This window comes from Scomber japonicus, chromosome 19 (genome assembly GCF_027409825.1).
Source record: "Scomber japonicus isolate fScoJap1 chromosome 19, fScoJap1.pri, whole genome shotgun sequence".
NCBI lineage: Eukaryota > Metazoa > Chordata > Actinopteri > Scombriformes > Scombridae > Scomber > Scomber japonicus.
In genome coordinates this window covers 31168341-31187036 of record NC_070596.1, presented here as the reverse complement: position 1 = coordinate 31187036, position 18696 = coordinate 31168341, and the positions used below count along the sequence as shown (strand labels likewise).

Genomic DNA, 18696 nt, shown 5'->3' with positions numbered 1-18696 from the left:
GGGGGGGCACTCATCCAGGGACGTGATAGGTTAGTTGATGGAGAACATGTTTGTCTGGTCTAACAGGATGATTTGCTCTAGACTGGATATATCTAGTTTTTTCCTCCTCCTCTTCCTCTTCCTCCTCCTCCTCTTCCTCCTCCTCGACAGCAGGTGGTTCGTCAGGTACTCGAAGGTGTGTGGCGAGCGATGAGGTCACTTCCTGTTAGAAAAGCTGGGCCTTCTTCTTCAGTTCGTTTCGTCTCCACAGAGAGAGGCGGTCGAACTCCACAATCGACATCCCGAACAACTCCTCGAACTGCTCCGGGGTCAGGTGACGCTGAGGAGGAGGAAGAGGAGGAGGAGGAGGAGGAGGAGGAGAAGGAGAAAGAGGAGGACAAGGAGGAGGGGAAGAAGGAGAAGGAGGTGGAGGAGGAGGATGAGAAAGAGGATGAGGAGGAAGAGATGAAGAGGAAGGAAGAGGAGGAGGAAGAGGAGGAGGTGGAGGAGAAGGAGGAGGAGGAGGAGGAAGAGGAGGACAAGGAGGAGGAGGAGGAGAAGGAGAAGGAGGTGGAGGAGGAGGATGAGAAAGAGGATGAGGAGGAAGAGATGAAGAGGAAGGAAGAGGAGGAGGAAGAACATGACGAGGAGGAAGAGGAGGAGGAGGACGAAAAGGAGGAAGAGGAGATGAAGAGGAAGGAAAAGGAGGTGGAAGAGGAAGAGGAGGAAGAAGAGGAGTAGAAGTTAAAAACCCAAATCTGGATGTTTGTGAGTCGTCTGTTTAACTGCTTTAGTTTATTTTATTATTTTAAATATAAAATAAAATCACATTTTTCCGTTAAAGGAAACAACAGGATGAGTTTGAATCACTTCAGTCACAGAAATTAAGTTTTAATAATAACGAGAATATTTAACTCAGAAACATTTTCAACTTTTAAAGAGTTTAAACTTTAATATTAATCACTGATCAGGCTGAAACATCATTAAAGTTAAAGAACATAACTTCAGCCTTTTTATTTAAATTAATTAAATATAAATGTAATAAAACTTTTCTGACCTCCAGCCGAGTGCGGTCGACGCCGGGCGGCAGCTTAGAGCGCCCCCTGTGGGTCACGACCAGCGCCTCATACGGAAACACCTGCACATAAAACACAAAGCTGCAGGTTCAACTATAATACATTATTATATTAAACATTATTATAATTTTAACAAGCTGGTTAATAATGATAAAATCTGCAGAGAATTAAATAAAAATATAAATAAATTAATCAGAAGCTTCACCTTCTGCTCCAAGATACTCGGCAACGAGTTTCCTCTGTCCATCCTCTCCCTCCGAGCCTCGCCGTTCTACACACACACACACACGCATACACACACACATACACACACACACACAAACAGCATGACAAATATTTCTAAAAAAAACATCAACGTAAAAGCACAAAGAAAAGCAGCGATGGAAGAAGTACTACAGTAAAGTACTAGTACCTCTAACTGTACTACAGTAAAGTACTAGTACCTCTAACTGTACTACAGTAAAGTACTAGTACCTCAAACTGTACTACAGTAAGGTACTAGTACCTCAAACTGTACTACAGTAAAGTACTAGTACCTCTAACTGTACTACAGTAAAGTACTAGTACCTCTAACTGTACTACAGTAAAGTAGTAGTACCTCAAACTGTACTACAGTAAAGTACTAGTACCTCAAACTGTACTACAGTAAAGTACTAGTACCTCTAACTGTACTACAGTAAAGTACTAGTACCTCAAACTGTACTACAGTAAAGTACTAGTACCTCTAACTGTACTACAGTAAAGTAGTAGTACCTCAAACTGTACTACAGTAAAGTACTAGTACCTCTAACTGTACTACAGTAAAGTACTAGTACCTCAAACTGTACTACAGTAAAGTACTAGTACCTCTAACTGTACTACAGTAAAGTACTAGTACCTCTAACTGTACTACAGTATTTGGATATTTAGATATAAAAAGTTGACGACGGCTTAAAGATGAAAACGTGATCTGCAGGAAGCTGAACGCAGCGGTTCAGTAAAGAACCAAAAACACATCAGTGCTGATGTCAGAGGTCAGAGGTCAGAGGTCATGCACATGCGACACACAGGCGGCTTGCTTACCTGAGCAGCTGCAAAAACAACAACAGGAGTTCATGTTAAAACTCATTTAATAATCATTTTTCATTTTATAAAGCATCAATCAGACGCAGAGTTTATTCTGACTCAAACACATCGTCCTTCTGACAGAAACTAAAGCACCAAATGTAGATTCATCCGCCTCTGAAAATAGTTCCCAACAAACCAGCACTACTTCCTTTTGTTCGTTCACTTAAAACTACAGAAGCCTTTTTAAAATGTAAATATGAAACCAGATATTTTCATATTTGTGTTGAGTGATGAGGATGAAAGACAGGAGAGGATCGTACCTGGCTGTCCTTTATCTCCATCTGTGGAAAACTCTGCCGACTGCATCTGGAAACACAACAAATCACTTTTTATATTAAAACAAAGAAGCCAGACATCTACCAGGTCCAACTAGGCAGCATCAGGTTTGTTAAAATGTACATTTAGTATTTTTGTTGGTTTTCTAGATAAATTCAGACTGAACTCCGCAGCAAGACATCATGGAGGTTACGCCCAGTTCAATATAATCAATATATTAAAAAAAGATTACACCACTTAGACATGTTTGCCATAATCCTCTAATATATTCTCCTTCCTTCCTTCCTTCCTTCCTTCCTTCCTTCCTTCCTTCCTTCCTTCCTTCCTTCCTCCCTCCCTCCCTTCCTTCCTTCCAAAGTTTTTATGGTTACACCACTTAGACATTTTTACCATAATCCTCTAATATATTCTCTCTAAATGGATTAAAAGCAGAAATTTGATGCTGGGTCCACAAAAAAAGAATGTGTGAAGTTATTCATACGTTTATTTTCATATTTTAACCCTTTAAATTTAAACTAAACCACATGGACACAAAGAAAACCTCATTGACCCATAGATATGTCCCGCTCTAAAGAAGGTTAATTTTCTACTTTAACTTTTTAGTAGTTTCTGACTCACTCTGGTCAGTCCTGAGGCTGAACGTGACGGAGACTTTGATGCATTCGCTGACAAACCTGCAGAAGAAACAAGCAGAACTGTGTGAATAAGGATTTAAAGGGTCATGGTAGGGTTGGGGCAGGGTTATGGTAGGGTTATGGTAGGGTTAGGGTTATGGTAGGGTTAGGGTTATGGTAGGGTTAGGGTAGGGTTAGGGTTATGGTAGGGGTAGAGTTAGGGCTGAGACAGAGCTGGGTTAGGGTTATGGTAGGGGTAGGGTTATGTTAGGGTTAGGGTAGGGTTAGGATTAGGCTTGGGGTTAGGGCTGAGACAGAGCTGGGTTATGGTATGGGTTAGGGTTAGGGCAGGGTTATGGTAGGGTTATGGTAGGGTTAGGGTTATGGTAGGGTTAGGGTTATGGTAAGGGTAGGGTTATGGTAGGGTTGTGGTAGGGTTAGGGTAGGGTTAGGGGTTGGGGCTGAGACAGAGCTGGGTTAGGGTTATGGTATGGGTAGGGTTAGGGTAGGGTTAGGGTTATGGTAGGGTTAGGGTTATGGTAGGGTTATGGTAGGGTTAGGGTTATGGTAAGGGTAGGGTTAGGGTTGTGGTAGGGTTAGGGTTAGGGGTTAGGGCTGAGACAGAGCTGGGTTAGGGTCAGGGGTTAGGGCTGAGACAGTAAACACGCTGCAGAGCCTCACTGGTGTGCATGTGTGTTCTGTCGGGCAGCGACTGCGTCTTCCTCCTGAACTGAACGGCTTTCTCTTTCTCCTCCTTCAGGATCAGGCGGCCCAGGTTGGACTTGATCTGAATTCACACGGAAACAGGAGCAACATTTAACTCTCAGAGCGACCGCTTTCATCACCGACCGAGACGAGACGACGTAGTTCTAGCTTCTTCGTGAAATATATAACCCTAACCCTGAATTTTTTTTCTGAATTCTTAAAATCTCAGATGATTATTTATTTATACTCAGTGTTGGGAGTACTTGGATCACTTTTTTAGTTTTTGACGTAACAACGCGTTAATTTGCACTGTTACGACTTTTTTGGCACCTGGCTACGCGCTACAGTTACATCACTGCAGCTCAGAAGGAACTTTGTGGAAATATTCACATTATTTAGACTGAGTGGGAGGAAATAAGAGCAGGAACATTACAGTAACATGTTAGCTGTGTGTGTTGGCCTGTTGCAATGTTTAAATGCCTCTCAGTCAGCAGGTCCATGTGGGTCCATAAGGGTTCAATCTGGGCTGCAAATATGGGTCCCAAGTGGGTTTGTCTGCAGTTTCCATGGTGACTCCACCTGTGTTTGCCCATATGGGCTTCGAGTGGGTTCTGACTGGGTTTCAGGTGGGGCCCAACTGGGTGAGACCCTTGTAGGCCCCATATGTTTGCCTATATGGGGTCTAAGTGGGATCAGAATGGACCTTAAATGGGTCCCATTTAGCCACATGGGCTTTACATGTGGGTCCCATACAATTTGCCCTGTTTATGCTGATGTCTGCTTAGCCCACTTACATCCCATATGGGATCATATAGTCGGCCCATTTTACTGAAACCATGTGGGACCCGCACAATTTTCCCAGTTCAAGCCCATACCCACTCAGTACCCACCTAGCCCACATTGACCCCATGTGGGGCCACGTGGACATGCTGGCTGGTGTTTATAACGGAGGTTCAGACTCAGAGAAAAGTGTAATTTGTGTTTTTTAAACTCACAAACCTTTTCCAGCTCCTGTTCTCGCAGCATCTCGGCTTCATCTGTCAGGTCTTCAAACTCGTCTTCCTCCTGCTCCTGCAGCTTCTTCTTGTTCCACTCGATCTCTGCAGAGAGCACAAAGGTAAGACACACACCTCCCTCTGTGTGTGTGTGTGTGTGTGTGTGTGTGTGTGTGTGTGTGTTTTCATCTGTATGTGTGTGTGTGTTACCCATGGAAGCCAGTGAGGGGGGGCAGGGCCAGTACTCAGTCTCGATCTTGGACGGCTGGCTTGGATCTGGAGGCTGAGCTGCTGGAAACTTTGCTGACTGGATGACGCCGCTGCCGTCCCCGTGTTTGTTTCCGTCTGAAGAGTCAGAGACAGAAAGACATAAAGCCCCCTCAGAGAAGAAAGACACAACACACGGAAATAATGATGAACATGAATATGACCTCACCATGTTTATAGATGGGAGGTTTCCTGTAGATGTTGGTGCCGTTATCTGAGAAAAATGTAGAGTGAGAGATTTAGTTATCAGAATATGGAAGTCCAGAGTGTGTGTGTGTGTGTGTGTGTGTGTGTGTGTGTGTGTGTGTGTGTGTGTGTGTGTGTGTGTGTGTGTGTGTGTGTGTGTGTGTGTGTGTGTGTGTGTGTGTTTATGTGTATTTTACCTGGCCTATGGAAATGCTGCAGGCTGATGCTGATCTTGCGTTCGCCCTGCAGTTGCAGCGTTGATCCTCCGGGGGAGCCGCTCTCACTTTCTGCTCTGCGTCCCTTCATCTGAAAAACAAACACATGAGCTTTGTCATTAAACTTTAACATTGCAGCTCATTATTTAAACAAACTATAACTTCACAGTTTACAGTCTCTTTTCACTCTTCATTTGATTTTTTTTAGAGCTTTCAGAAGTAAGCAGTCAATGGTTTCTCTTCTTGTTAACAGTGAGGAGTCTCGCTGCTGCAGCTGATTCACACATTATAACAAGACAAACACCGTCACAGCCTCCCTGTCAGAGGTCTGAGGTCTGAGGTCTGATGGGAAACATCAGGGAGACCACAACAGTCCAAACAGACACCTTCTGTTCTCAGTGGCTGCAGGCGAATGAGAAGCTTTAAATGTCACATTTTTTAACACTCAGACAAACACAAAGCAGTGATTGAAACTCGAGAAAATGAAGACATCGGTCAAACTGAGACTGTGTCATGACCTGCTGCTGACTAATGGAAGATTTAATGTAGAAGAGGTCAGCGAGGGTTCAGCTACTGTACCACAACATCTGTGGATCGGCAGTCTGTCAGCTGCAACCAACCAGTATTTAATTATCAATATCAATCACTCATTTAGTCAAAAACATACTTCAAGTATAATCAAATTTAAGATAAACTTTTAAAGTATTAAGATCAGAAAGACTCAAAAGAGCAGTCCAACAATTTTAATATAACTTCAAAGTAAGTGTCAGGTACCTATTTTATATACTTGATAATCAAAATATATTTATATTTGAGTATTATTGTATTTTGAGTTTGAGATTAGAGCTTTCACAAAACAGCTGAAACAAAATTAGAGAGAAAGAAATGTGATAATGATTTAAGCATGATGGAAAACTTTAGAGCTGCATGTCTAGTATGAAGGAGGAAGAGTGATCACTGAGAGTCTAATTCAATTACAAATAACATTCATTCATTCATTCATTCATTCATTCATTCATTCATTCATTCATTCTTTGTTTCAAACAGAAGCAGCAGTTTCTTTCTCTTACCCCGGGGGACATGTGAGGAGAAGTGGAGGGAGGAGACAGAGAGCGCTGCAGATCACAGAAAAACACAATTATTAACACTTAAAATCATGAAATAACTCAACAAACCACAGAGAGGAAACACAGACAATCAGTTTTCAGTTCAGTCTTAAAGCTGGGTGGCAAACAAGCTGATACTGTGCTGTGTGTGTGTCTGTGCATGTCTTGCTATCATAGAGAGGACCAGTTTTAAAAACCAGCGTCGTGAGGACGTGTCTGCATCGTGAGGACGTTTCTGCATCGTGAGGACGTTTCTGCATTGTGAGGACGTTTCTGCATTATGAGGACGTTTCTGAGGACGTGTCTGCATCGTGAGGACGTTTCTGCATCGTGAGGACGTTTCTGCGTCGTGAGGACGTTTCTAAGTTATAAGGATGTTTCTGCATTGTGAGGACGTTTCTGCATCGTGAGGATGTTTCTGTATCGCGAGGACGTTTCTGCATCGTGAGGACATTTCTAAGTTATAAGGACGTTTCTGCATTATGAGGACTTTTTTGCATCGTGAGGACGTTTCTGCATTGTGAGGACATTTCTGCATTGTGAGGACATTTCTGCATCGTGAGGACGTCTCTGCATCGTGAGGACGTCTCTACATCGTGAGGATGTTTCTAAGTTATAAGGATGTTTCTGCATTGTGAGGATGTTTCTGCATTGTGAGGATGTTTCTGCATTGTGAGGACGTTTCTGCATTGTGAGGACGTTTCTGCATCGTGAGGACGTTTCTGCATCGTGAGGACATTTCTGCATTGTGAGGACGTTTCTGCATCGTGAGGACGTCTCTGCATCGTGAGGACGTCTCTGCATCGTGAGGATGTTTCTAAGTTATAAGGATGTTTCTGCATTGTGAGGATGTTTCTGCATTGTGAGGACGTTTCTGCATCGTGAGGACGTTACTGCATCGTGAGGACGTTTCTGCATCGTGAGGACGTTTCTGCATTGTGAGGACATTTCTGCATCGTGAGGACGTTACTGCATCGTGAGGACGTTTCTGCATCGTGAGGACGTTTCTGCATTATGAGGACGTTTCTGCATCGTGAGGACGTTTCTGCATTATGAGGACGTTTTGCATCGTGAGGAGCTTTCTGCATTATGAGGACATCTCTGCATCGTGAGGACGTTTCTGCATTGTGAGGACGTTTTGACTCCGCACAACGTCAAAGAGCAATTTAAAGCTTCAGTCTTGGTTTTAAGGTGAAGGTTAGAGTTGGGTTTAAGCATTTAGTTGTGATGGTTAATGTTAGGATAAGGGGCTAGAAAATGCATGATGTAAAGGTCCTGTCCATGTGTGTGTGTGTGTGTGTGTGTCTGTGTGTTTGTGTGTGTGTGTGTGTGTGTCTGTGTGTCTGTGTGTGTGTACCTCTCTGCGTGGCTGGTCGAGTGGGGAGAAGGTCAGGTGTGGTTGGTAGGTCATCAAGTCGGGTCTCTCCACCTGCAGGATGGCTTTATCTCTGGGCAGAGCAGCGAGGTCCCTGTAACCCACCACCTGGTCGTTCACACGGGCCTGAACACACACACACACACAGGTAACAGGTTAGTGGTACTGTACACACACACACACACACACACACACACACAGAGAGATAATACATGTGTCTCTGAGCAGGTTTACCACGATGCCAGTGGCAGGAGACCCCGGGGTGCTTGGGCCCCTGGACGAAGGCAGGTTAACCGGGGTGACCCGTCCCTCCACCTAAGAGCACGATACGGAGAGCAGAAAAAACAGAGATGAAAGTAAGAACCTGAATCCTGACTTCTACCATCACCGAGATTATCCAAGATAACAAATCTCATAGTTTATCAGCAGAGAGTTATAAGGTAGCCAGAGATATGGACATTAAAGCTGGATTAATCATTATTTTATCTAATTAATAGATCAAATCAGGCTCTATGAAAGAGGACACACTCATTATGATATAAAGGGCTCACAAGGGCGCATACTTATGAATGCTAAGCTATATTAATTTCTACAGACTGGTCCTTTAAAGTTCTGCTTCTGTGTGTAAAACTGCTGTGGAGTAATTCAATTAAATCAGCTGGTATCACCACTTCTAATTATAAATCAATACAACTATCATTGAAGATCAGTGTCGCCCCATCTCGTCCTGTTTTTAGTGATTTAGAGGTGAAAAAAAAATCTTTATCTCCTATAACTGAAAAATTCATGTTTTTAGATTATAATCCTAGTTTTATTTCATATATTTCTAACATATAACAACTTCTACTGGATCTTCAGGACAGATTGGAGTGGATTTATACATATATAAATGTGAGTGTGAGTGTGTTCATCATGTCTGAAGCTTCAGCAGGTCTGGAGATTATTGATTACCTTCTGCATGACTGGAGAGAAACCTTTCTCCTGTTTGGTTTTAACCAGCTGGAGAGAAATGAGGAGAGGGAGAAATGAGGAGAGGGAGAGAGAGGGAAAGACAATCAGCAAATGCATCCTCCATTAAGACATCAGTATTTCATCATCGGCTGACACTTTATGAATGACTCATCAGTCTGAGCAAACTAAAAAGCAAACTAATAACATTTCCGCCCTGCTGCAGTTTTTATGAAGAAATATACTGTAACAACTATACAACATTTATTTATCTTGCACAGCAGAGTTTTATTCACAGCAGACAACTTATCATCGTAGGAAAGGGAGGAAAAATGCTTCTTATATTCCAATAGTAATCGTAAGTAATGGTTACAGCTGATATTCTGGCATTAATCAGGTAATTCTTTATATCAATTGTTATTTTTTGTCATGCAACCAGCTTTTGCTCAGGTTTCCATCCACATGTAGCGCACATCTTAAACAAAATGTCAGACAATCGATAAAAGAAAATCTGAATTAATCTGTGTTTTACATCCACAACTGTTTAATGAATATTGACAGTTGAGCTCATCGCAGTAAACAGTTTGTGACTGATTCTGACTCTCATGTCGAATGCAATGAAGCAGAAAAAGAAGATGTAATGAACAGAGCGACAGAAGTGATGGAAACATGATGGACGAACTGACATCACAGTGTTTTCCCAGCAGTTCTCTGTCATTTATGCTGACTCATATTGAATGTTGAAGAAGAAAACAGTTAAAAAGCGTCTGCCAGCCACAAGAAAAATGACAGTACAGGTCTAAAACTCTGGCAAAAACGACGTATAATTATGTTTATGCCATCTAGTGGCCATAGTAATTACGACCCGAAGAAGTGACAATATAAGGTCATACTTTGCCTTATTAAGAGGAGGTAGGTTGGGTGGATGGATGGGTAGATAGTGGCCAAAAACAAAGTGGACTAAGCTGCTAGTTATTTTCATGGTGTTTACTGTTGGAGTAAAACCACATTTTAACAGATCATTATAACTTGAACCGTCATGTTTCTTTAACTCTAACCAAGTGGTTTTTGTGGCTAAACCTAACCAGACTTTAACCACACTGCTGCCACATCATAATACATCATGTGTTAGGGGCCCTTGAAAGGAAAGGGGCCCTCAATCATAGCAACAAATGATTGGTTAGCAGGAAATGGACAGAAACAACCAAATGAGAAGGAAGAGAGAGAAGCGACTGCTACTGAGGATAATTAGTCGCTCTAGGTGTGAATGTGAATGGTTGTCTGTCTGCTCTATGATAGCCCTGTGATGGATGTACCCCATCTTTTGTCCCAATGACAGCTGGGATTGGCTCCGGCCCCCTTGCTACTCTCTGTAAGATAAGCAGTTTGGAAAATGAGTTAATGATGTTTGACAGCTTTAGAAAGAAGCACTTTACGCTCCTATGGGACGTTCTGGCATACAGGTACGATCGACCTGTGTGGTTGTTTTATGATCAGGGAGCGTTTGTTTTGTCTCTCCAGCAGTGGCCAAAGTTTCAGGGAGATTTAAGTCACATAATTCCTGAACATCATCATCTATTCACTAAATCTTTAAAAATAAAAAAAATGCAATATTTCCAGCATTTCGAAAATAAAAAGCATTTAGAGTTGTTTCAAACAGCTTCACTTGAAAGCATGAAAAGCTGTCCACCATAAAGAGAGGAAGATATACTGTTTAAATAAAGGCCAACATTTGTCTACTGGAAGACATTCTTATATTTTCTTATATATACTCGGTTTGTTCAGGTGAAAAGGGACAGAAATAGTGTCAAGAATGAAAAAAAGGGAACTAAAAGACCATCACAACAGCTGTCAATCAAACCCAGACGCCTACAAACCTCTATTCCTTTCAATAATAAAACACTTTTAACAATATATTGCACAAAAAAGTGATGACTAAAGTTGAAATACACCCTATTCCCTTTGATATTATCCGTCATAATGACTGATATCTCTGGGGAAAAAAAGAAGTGAGCAGAACAAAACCTATACAAAAAATCTGGAGATGTAATAAATGACCTCTTACTTTTCCATTTACAGTAATCAGAGATATTAGATTGTATTTCCTCTTTTTGAGCCGCATACAGAGCAAATTATCCTTTTTCAGATGCAACGCAGAGACACGCCGCCTCCCTCGGGGGTATGACTCCAACGACGGGGACAAGGACAAGAGGATGTAAAACAACACTGTGAATCAGATTTAGGCACGGCTGTTATTGGAGCCTCCTCGGGGGGATGGAGGCGGTAAGCTGGAGCCAGGAGGCGGTAAGCCGGAGGCAGGAGGTGGGCCAACTGCCTCCTCCTCACAGGAAAGACACCTTGTACCTAAACAACATGAGGGCCTCTCTGTTGAGGATATCCTCAGCCGAAAGATCTCGACTTCCTGTGAATGAACCCCCTCCTCACGCCATGCCTCCTCTTTCTTCTGCGTCACCCTCCCACCCTCCTCCTCCTTCTTCTTCTTCTTCCTCCTCCACCTCCATCTCCATCCCTTCCTCTTCCTCTAACCCTCCCCTCCCCTGCTCTTTGGTCTCCTCCCCGGCTGTTTATCAGCTCGCCCAGCCGGGCCAACGCCCAGCCGGCTCTCAACAGTCACTGCTTTGGTTACACTCCTCCCTCCAGAGAGTCGACAAAACACAGCACAAGAGCTTTACTTTCCCTCCTTCTTTCATCTGCTTTCTAAATATTGTACAGTCATGTCGAGTAAAACTGACATGAGATCAGAGAGAGAGAGGATCCGTCAGCCGCCTGTCCTCAGCTGAACCACATCTGTGCAGTAACAGGTTTCATCAGCGTAAACCTGGACTAATCTGTACAGAAACCCTCCTGTTAACATGAAATATTCAGATTCTTTACTTATACTAGAAGGAGATGCCACAAAACACTCAGTTACAAGAGATTTCAGGATCCTACTTAAAGAAATACTTTAAACATTTTGGGAAATATGGTCCTTTGCTCCCTTAGAAAATTCACTAGATCATTCAATTTTACCCAGGTTGAGTTAATACAGCTCTGACATAAATGTTACCCAAAAAGTCTCTGAAGACTAGCGCTTAATTATGTTTTATTTATCTGTTGGTTTATTTACTCAAACTAAAGCTCATTATAATCTACTCTACTTTTTTTAAATGTAAATGTATTTTTAATGTCGTGAACATCTCAGTTGTGAAAGTTTTTAGCTAAAACTTGTGGGTTAAAATAACAAATTGCTGAAGTTAACCTGATGTTGTTCTATATGGGCCCAAACTGGGTACATTTTAATTTGAACTTATTTATTAAATATGTAGTTATCAGCAACTTGTAATAGTTTTATCTACCGCGGATAGTTTAATTTGACATTTTGGGATATACGTCTTTGTTTTCTTACTGATAAATAAAAGATTGATACACAATAAAAAATGACTACTAGTTTATTAAATTTTACCCAGTTTGAGTCAATACAGCTCTGACAAGATACTTAATGTTACCTAGAAAGTCTCTCAAGGCTAGCGCTTGTTTTGACCCAGTTTTAGTTATGTTTTATTTATCTGTTTACTCTTGGGCTATTTACTCAACCTAAAGCTTCTTATAATCTACTCTACTCTCTTTTAAACTTACATTTCTTTTGAATGTCACATGAGCATCGCTTGGTAGAAGAAACAAGACAGTTGTGTGACAGTTTTTAGCTAAAACTTGTGGGTTAAAATAACAAATTGCTAAAGTTAACCTGATGTTGTACTGGTGCTAAAACGGCCCAAACTGGGTAAAATGTTAAATTTGAACTATTATTAAGTACATGTTCTTCTGTGTGATAGTTTTATACAGTGTGGGTAGTTTAATAGCATCGTATTTTAGATTCTAATTATTAAAGAGCTGCAATGATTAGTCAGTTAATCAATTAGTTACCAACTTTTACATAAATAGCTAACTCTTTTGATAACTGATCAACTGATTCCAGCTTCTTAAATGTTTCTCCTCTATAATGGTAACGTCATCTTGGACATTCGGAAACACTTAGTCACATTTTTCACGATTTCTTGACGTTTAAGCTACCAAACAGTTGAGAAAAGTAGCCAAATGAAGTATTATCAGTAAAGACAGAAAGAGAAAATTATGTTTTTCTAGAAGCTTTCTGTGGTAGTGACTTTATAAAGAAGCTTGGTAACTGCTCCTGATGCTCGTCACTAGCAGTACTCTGAATGGCGGGAGTTGCTATGGCGATATCAATAGATATAACATTAGTTAGATGTTAGTGTCAGGGTTAGTATAGTTTTTAAATATTAATTAGTTTTTATTTCAGTCTAGTTTTAGTTAGTTTAACAAGTGATTGAGTAGTTGTTGTTTAGTATTAGTCTTTAGTTTTAACGGCACTCTGAATGGCGGGAGTTGCTATGGCGATATCAACTGGCCACTAACTGACCGGAGAAGAACTGACCAATGAGTGAGAAGGAAACTAAAATCCCAGGCCGTGATTGGTGTAATGAGATGAGCTGCCGTTGCTATGCAGATTTGGTGCGTCGGATACGAAGCAGGGAATAGATAGTTAGATGTTAGTATAGTTTTTAAATATTAATTTGTTTTTATTTTTATTTAGTTTTTCAGTTTTTTTATAAATTCAGTTTAGTTTTAGTTAGTTTAACAAGTGATGAAGTAGTTTTAGTTTAGTTTTTATTTAGTTTTCCTTTTTTAAAGAACTATCGTTTTTATTTTTATTCCAGTTAACTTAATTATTTTTTCACCGCTAGTTTTAGTAGTCTTAGTTTTAGTCAACTATAATAACCCTGGTTAGTATTAATAAATGAATGTGTAAATGTAAGGGAAACGCTTAAAATCTTCTTACTTTTGCCTTTTACAAAGAAGCTTGGTAACTGTCAGTTGCTCCTCATGCTCGTCACTAGCAGCACTCTGAATGGCGGGAGTTGCTATGGCGATATCAACTGGCCACTCGCTGACCAGAGAACTGACCGAGGCTGTGATTGGTGTATTGAAATGAGCTGCCGTTGCTATGCAGATTTGGTGCGTTGGATACGAAGCAGGGACTAGATAGTTAGACGTTAGTGTCAGGGTTAGTAAAGTTTTTAAATATGTTATTTATTTATATATTTAAATATATTTGTTTTTATTTCAGTCTAGTTTTAGTTAGTTTAACAAGTGATTAAGTAGTTTTAGTTTAGTTTTTATTTAGTTTTAGTCTTTAGTTTTAACTGCACTCTGAATGGCGGGAGTTGCTATGGCGGTAGTTGCTATGGCGATATCAACTGGCCACAAGCTGACCGGAGAACAACTGGCCAATGAGTGAGAAGGAAACTAAAACCCCAGGCTGTGATTGGTGTAATGAGATGAGCTGCCGTTGCTATGCGGATTTGGTGCGTCGGAGACGAAGCGAGGAATATATATTAGTTAAGTTAAACGTTATTATTAGTAAATTAATGAGTAAATTTAGGGAAAAATGCTTAAAATCAACGTACTTTTGCCTTTTAAGGACCTTTTAATAAGTCCATAAAATGATAATTAGAGGATTATGTACTCTGTTTAAGGGCGTTTTGATATAAGGGGTTTCAGCTTTTCAAATGAATGGAAACATAAGGGATGTCTGGCTAATTAACTAAAGCTAAACCCCTTAATCTAGGTTTAAGCTGTTTTATATGTTTTTTAGGGATAAATTAAGGAACAATTAATGATATTTTAAGTCGCTGGTGTTTCATAGTGTATCTGTAGCTGCTAACATTTAGACTCTTAGTCGAGTTTAAACTCATAAATATTGATATCGGTATTGGCCTCAAAGGTTCAGTCTCAGCGATTTTCTATATAAAATGTTTTTAATCTTAATAACTGTCAGATAAATGTAACACAGTGAAAGTATAAAACCAGGGGGGTCAAACATGCGGCCCAGGGGCCAGAACCGACCCGCTGAGGAGTCCAATCTGGCCCACTTTCCTTCCTGTCTTCTCTTCCTTTCATCTTTCTTTCTTTCCTTCCTTCCTTCCTTCCTTCCTTCCATCTAGTCTCCCTTCCTTCCTGGCTGCCTTCCTTCTTTCCTTCCATCTTGTCTTTCTTCCTTCCTTCCTTCCTTCCTTCCTTCCTTCCTTCCTTCCTTCTTTTCTTCCATCTTGTCTTCCTTCCTTCCTTCCTTCCTTCCTTCTTGTCTTCCTTCCTTCGTTCCTTTCTTCCTTCCTTCCATCTTGTCTTCCTTCCTTCCTTCCTTCCATCCATCTTGTCTTCCTTCCTTCCTTCCTTCCATCCATCTTGCCTTCCTTTCTTCCTTCCTTCCTTCCTTCCTTCCTTCCTTCCTTCCTTCTGGTCTTCCTTCCTTCTTGTCTTCCTTTCTTCCTTCATTCCATCTTTTCTTCCTTCCTTCCTTCCTTCCTTCTGGTCTTCCTTCCTTCTTGTCTTCCTTTCTTCCTTCCTTCCATCTTGTCTTCATTTCTTTCTTCCTTCCTGCCTTCCTTCCTTCCTTCTGGTCTTCCTTCTTGTCTTCCTTTCTTCCTTCCTTCCATCTAGTCTTCCTTCCTTCCTGCCCGTCTTCCTTCCTTCCTTCTTGTCTTCCGTCCTTCCTTCCTTCCTTCCTTCCTTCCAATAAAATCCTATTGGGCTGTTTGTGGCCTTTGAATTAAGAGGAGGTTGACCCTGCTGGTCAACCTCCTCTTGCCTTCCTTTCTTCCTTCCTTCCTTCCTTCCTTCCATCTAGCCTTCCTTCCTTCCTGCCTGCCTTCCTTCCTTCTTGTCTTCCTTCCTTCCTTCTTGTCTTCCTTCCTTCCTTCCTTCCTTCCAATAAGATCATATTGGGCTGTTTTTGACCCTGCTGGTTCTTGCCTTCCTTCCTTTCTTCCTTTCTTCCTTCCTTCCTTCCTTCCTCCCAATAAGATCATATTGGGCTGTTTTTGACCCTGCTGGTATAAACTGATATAAAACCAATCAGCTGAGTCTTGTAGTTAAAGGAAAGCTTCACAGTTTTTTAAGTGTGTAACAACACTCAGGAGCCCAAATGAACATTAAACCTGACTAATGTTTTAACTCACACTGGAAACACTGTGAGTTCACCTTTTACTTTAAGTTTGAGTAAATGTGCTCAGAGTCTCAGAGGAGCAGGGATCCATCCATCTGAGCGGCAGCAGTCTGAGTGCTCATCCGATAGTCTTATCAGGGAGAGCTTTTAACGGCCAGGCCGCCATCAATGGAGCTGAGCTCAGGGTACGCCGCCCATTAGTCCCACTACACACACACGCACACACACACGCACACTCTTTACATGATCAGCTAAATGTACATATATACCAACATACATCTGGAGGAGGTGTATTATTGTATTATTGGACATTTTGACTACAAAGTGTGTCAAGACTTGTTGATATGAGGCATTATTTCCATTATCAAATAATCATTATAGTCTCAATCCAACAAAAAACACATTTAAAGCTCTATTTTAGGTGAATTTATAGACTTATAATCAGCAGATGAATCGAGAAAGGCTTAAAAAAAAAACTAAACATGCTTTTTAAATGTGAAGATTGTTGGCGAACACAAAACATGACATTTTAAAGCACCATGTTTGTTATTTACTCACATTTTATGAAGAAAATAATATAATTTATTAACTGAGAGAGTCATTCAAGGATGAAAATAAACATTTACTTGCAGAATATGAATGATTTAAGCTTCATATATGTCTACAGCTATGCATAATACTGTTTATTATAATAATATATGTCTAAAGCTATGTATAATTATCATAATAACACTGTTTATTATAATATTAATAGTGTTATGATGATAATTATGCATAGCTGTAGACATATATTGTTTATTATAATAATGATATATGTCTACAGCTATGCATAATACTGTTAATTATAATGATATCTATCTACAGCTACTCATAATTATCATCATAAAACTGTTTATAATAATAATAATTATAATAATAACTGTATAGAGCTATGCATAACACTGTTTATTATAATAATAGTATCTGTCTACACCCATGCATATTATCAAAATAACACTGTTTATAATAATAATAATATCTGTATACATGTCTACAGCTATGCATAACGCTGTTTATTATAATAATGATAATAATAAGGCTGTAGCTGAATCTCTAGGGATGTGTCCTGGAAAGCACAGGCCTGTAATATAAATACAAGCACACACTAAATAAACATTATAAACATTATAAATATTATAAATATTATAAACTGTGTAATTATGGTTTTATTCTGCAGATGTGAATCATATTTAAGATGATGCTTCGACGCTGAAACAGCATCATGTGGCCTTCAGTGAGTCTGAGGGAGGAGAGGAGACAAGTGCGTCTGCAGCAGCACGATAAAAACACAGCATGCATATTCCGCCTCAGACACGGAAAACACCCGGTAATAACCGGGTAATACCCGGTATATACCCGGGACATACCCGGGCTCACGGTGGAGAGGAGAAATGAAGATGATCTTACCTCCAAACAGCGCAGAATAAATCAGAGGAGCAGCTTCAGGGTGAAAAGCATCCAGGACACCGAGAGTGACGCTCCTCACTGTAAACCAGGAGGAGGAGGAGGAGGAGGAGGAGGAAGAGGAGGAGGAGGAGGAGCGAGGGAAGGAGGAAGGGTGGAGGAAGGAGGGTGTGGTGGTGGTGGTGGTGGGGGAGGGGGGAGGGAGGGGGGTTAATGTGGCTGTTAACCCCCCGCCCCCCCCCCCCAGCAGGAGGAAGAGGAGGAGGAAGAAGAGGAGGAATATGGATGGAGCATTTAACATTCACTAGCCAGAGTGGATCAATATGTTTTTTTATTATTTCTAGTCATAAAGTTAACTGTAAATATGTGACTTTGTATTTTTGCATATTTAAAATTAAATTTAGAAAAATCTGGAATATTTTTTAAATTTGAGATTATTAGAATTAAACAGTTTGATGATTAATGATAATAATAATAGTTATCATTTATTATTATTTATTTTATTTAACTTATTTATTTTTTATAGTTGTGTATATATATATATATATTATAAATGCATTTAAAGGTCCTTTTTTTGTTTTTAATTTTAGCTGCTGTAGTAATTAATGTTCCCGTCTGTGGGATCAATACATGTATCTCTTCTCTTTGCAGGGTTAAATGTGTTTTACATTTGAAGCAACTTTAATGTAAAGCAGCTTTATTCATAAAGAGCATTTCATACTGCAGCAACTCAATGTGCTTTACAAACATTTAACAGAAAAATTAGAAACAAAAAACATAAAAACGTGCAATTAGAAAAAATTGCATGCCCCCCCCAAAAAAAAAAATTAGACAGTGACAGTAACTTATAGGAAAAAATGTCATTGTGGAAATCTGAAATTTTGAATATGAAAGACTGAATTAAAGATATCTGCAACATATATCTGTTAAATATTAAACTTAACACATTTTTTTTACATTAAGATCAAAGTTATCGTAAATATCCTGAAATACTTTTTTTTTTGTACCAGTAAGAGTTCACTGTAAAAAAATATGATTATAATAACTTAATAATAATATAACTTCAAAATAAATGACACGATATTACTGTGAAAATACAGAATTTTAATATAAATTACAATATGATACTGTAATTATTATCTGATATCACAGCAACATATCGTGTTTTCACTTTAACCACAAAAACACAAAATGAGACTAAAACTACAATATTTTATGGTTAAATGACAAAAACGTTCCTTTGTGATAAAGCTTATAGTTCCAGCTCCTAGTTTATGCTGCTATAGGCTTAGACTGCCGGGGGACTCCCATGATGCACTGGGCTCCTCTCTCCTCTCCTTCCCCTCTCTCTCCTTCCTCTCTCCTCTCCTCTCCTCTCTC

General features: G+C 40.1%; 1 protein-coding gene across 1 annotated transcript; it reads right to left on the bottom strand.

Moving 5' to 3' along the window:
• Positions 1–107: 107 nt before the first annotated feature.
• On the bottom strand, positions 108–17396 carry dmtn (dematin actin binding protein). The gene is made up of 16 exons (XM_053339894.1): positions 17320–17396; positions 8853–8900; positions 8136–8216; positions 7884–8027; positions 6491–6535; positions 5403–5511; positions 5189–5233; positions 4963–5097; positions 4757–4857; positions 3710–3839; positions 3057–3073; positions 2423–2468; positions 1933–1934; positions 1261–1326; positions 1037–1117; positions 108–319 (listed from the first exon to the last, which is right to left on the bottom strand). The coding sequence occupies exons 2-16, from the start codon at positions 8859–8861 to the stop codon at positions 206–208; spliced, it is 1125 nt and encodes a 374-aa protein (XP_053195869.1). The 5' UTR covers positions 8862–8900; positions 17320–17396; the 3' UTR covers positions 108–205.
• Positions 17397–18696: the final 1300 nt, after the last annotated feature.

Coding starts and splice junctions, on each gene's coding strand:
- dmtn (XM_053339894.1), bottom strand. Junction 4,858..4,962: donor CCCCTCACTGGCTTCCATGG/GTAACACACACA, acceptor TGCTCTCTGCAG/AGATCGAGTGGAACAAGAAG. Junction 1,118..1,260: donor CGAGTATCTTGGAGCAGAAG/GTGAAGCTTCTG, acceptor TTTTATGTGCAG/GTGTTTCCGTATGAGGCGCT.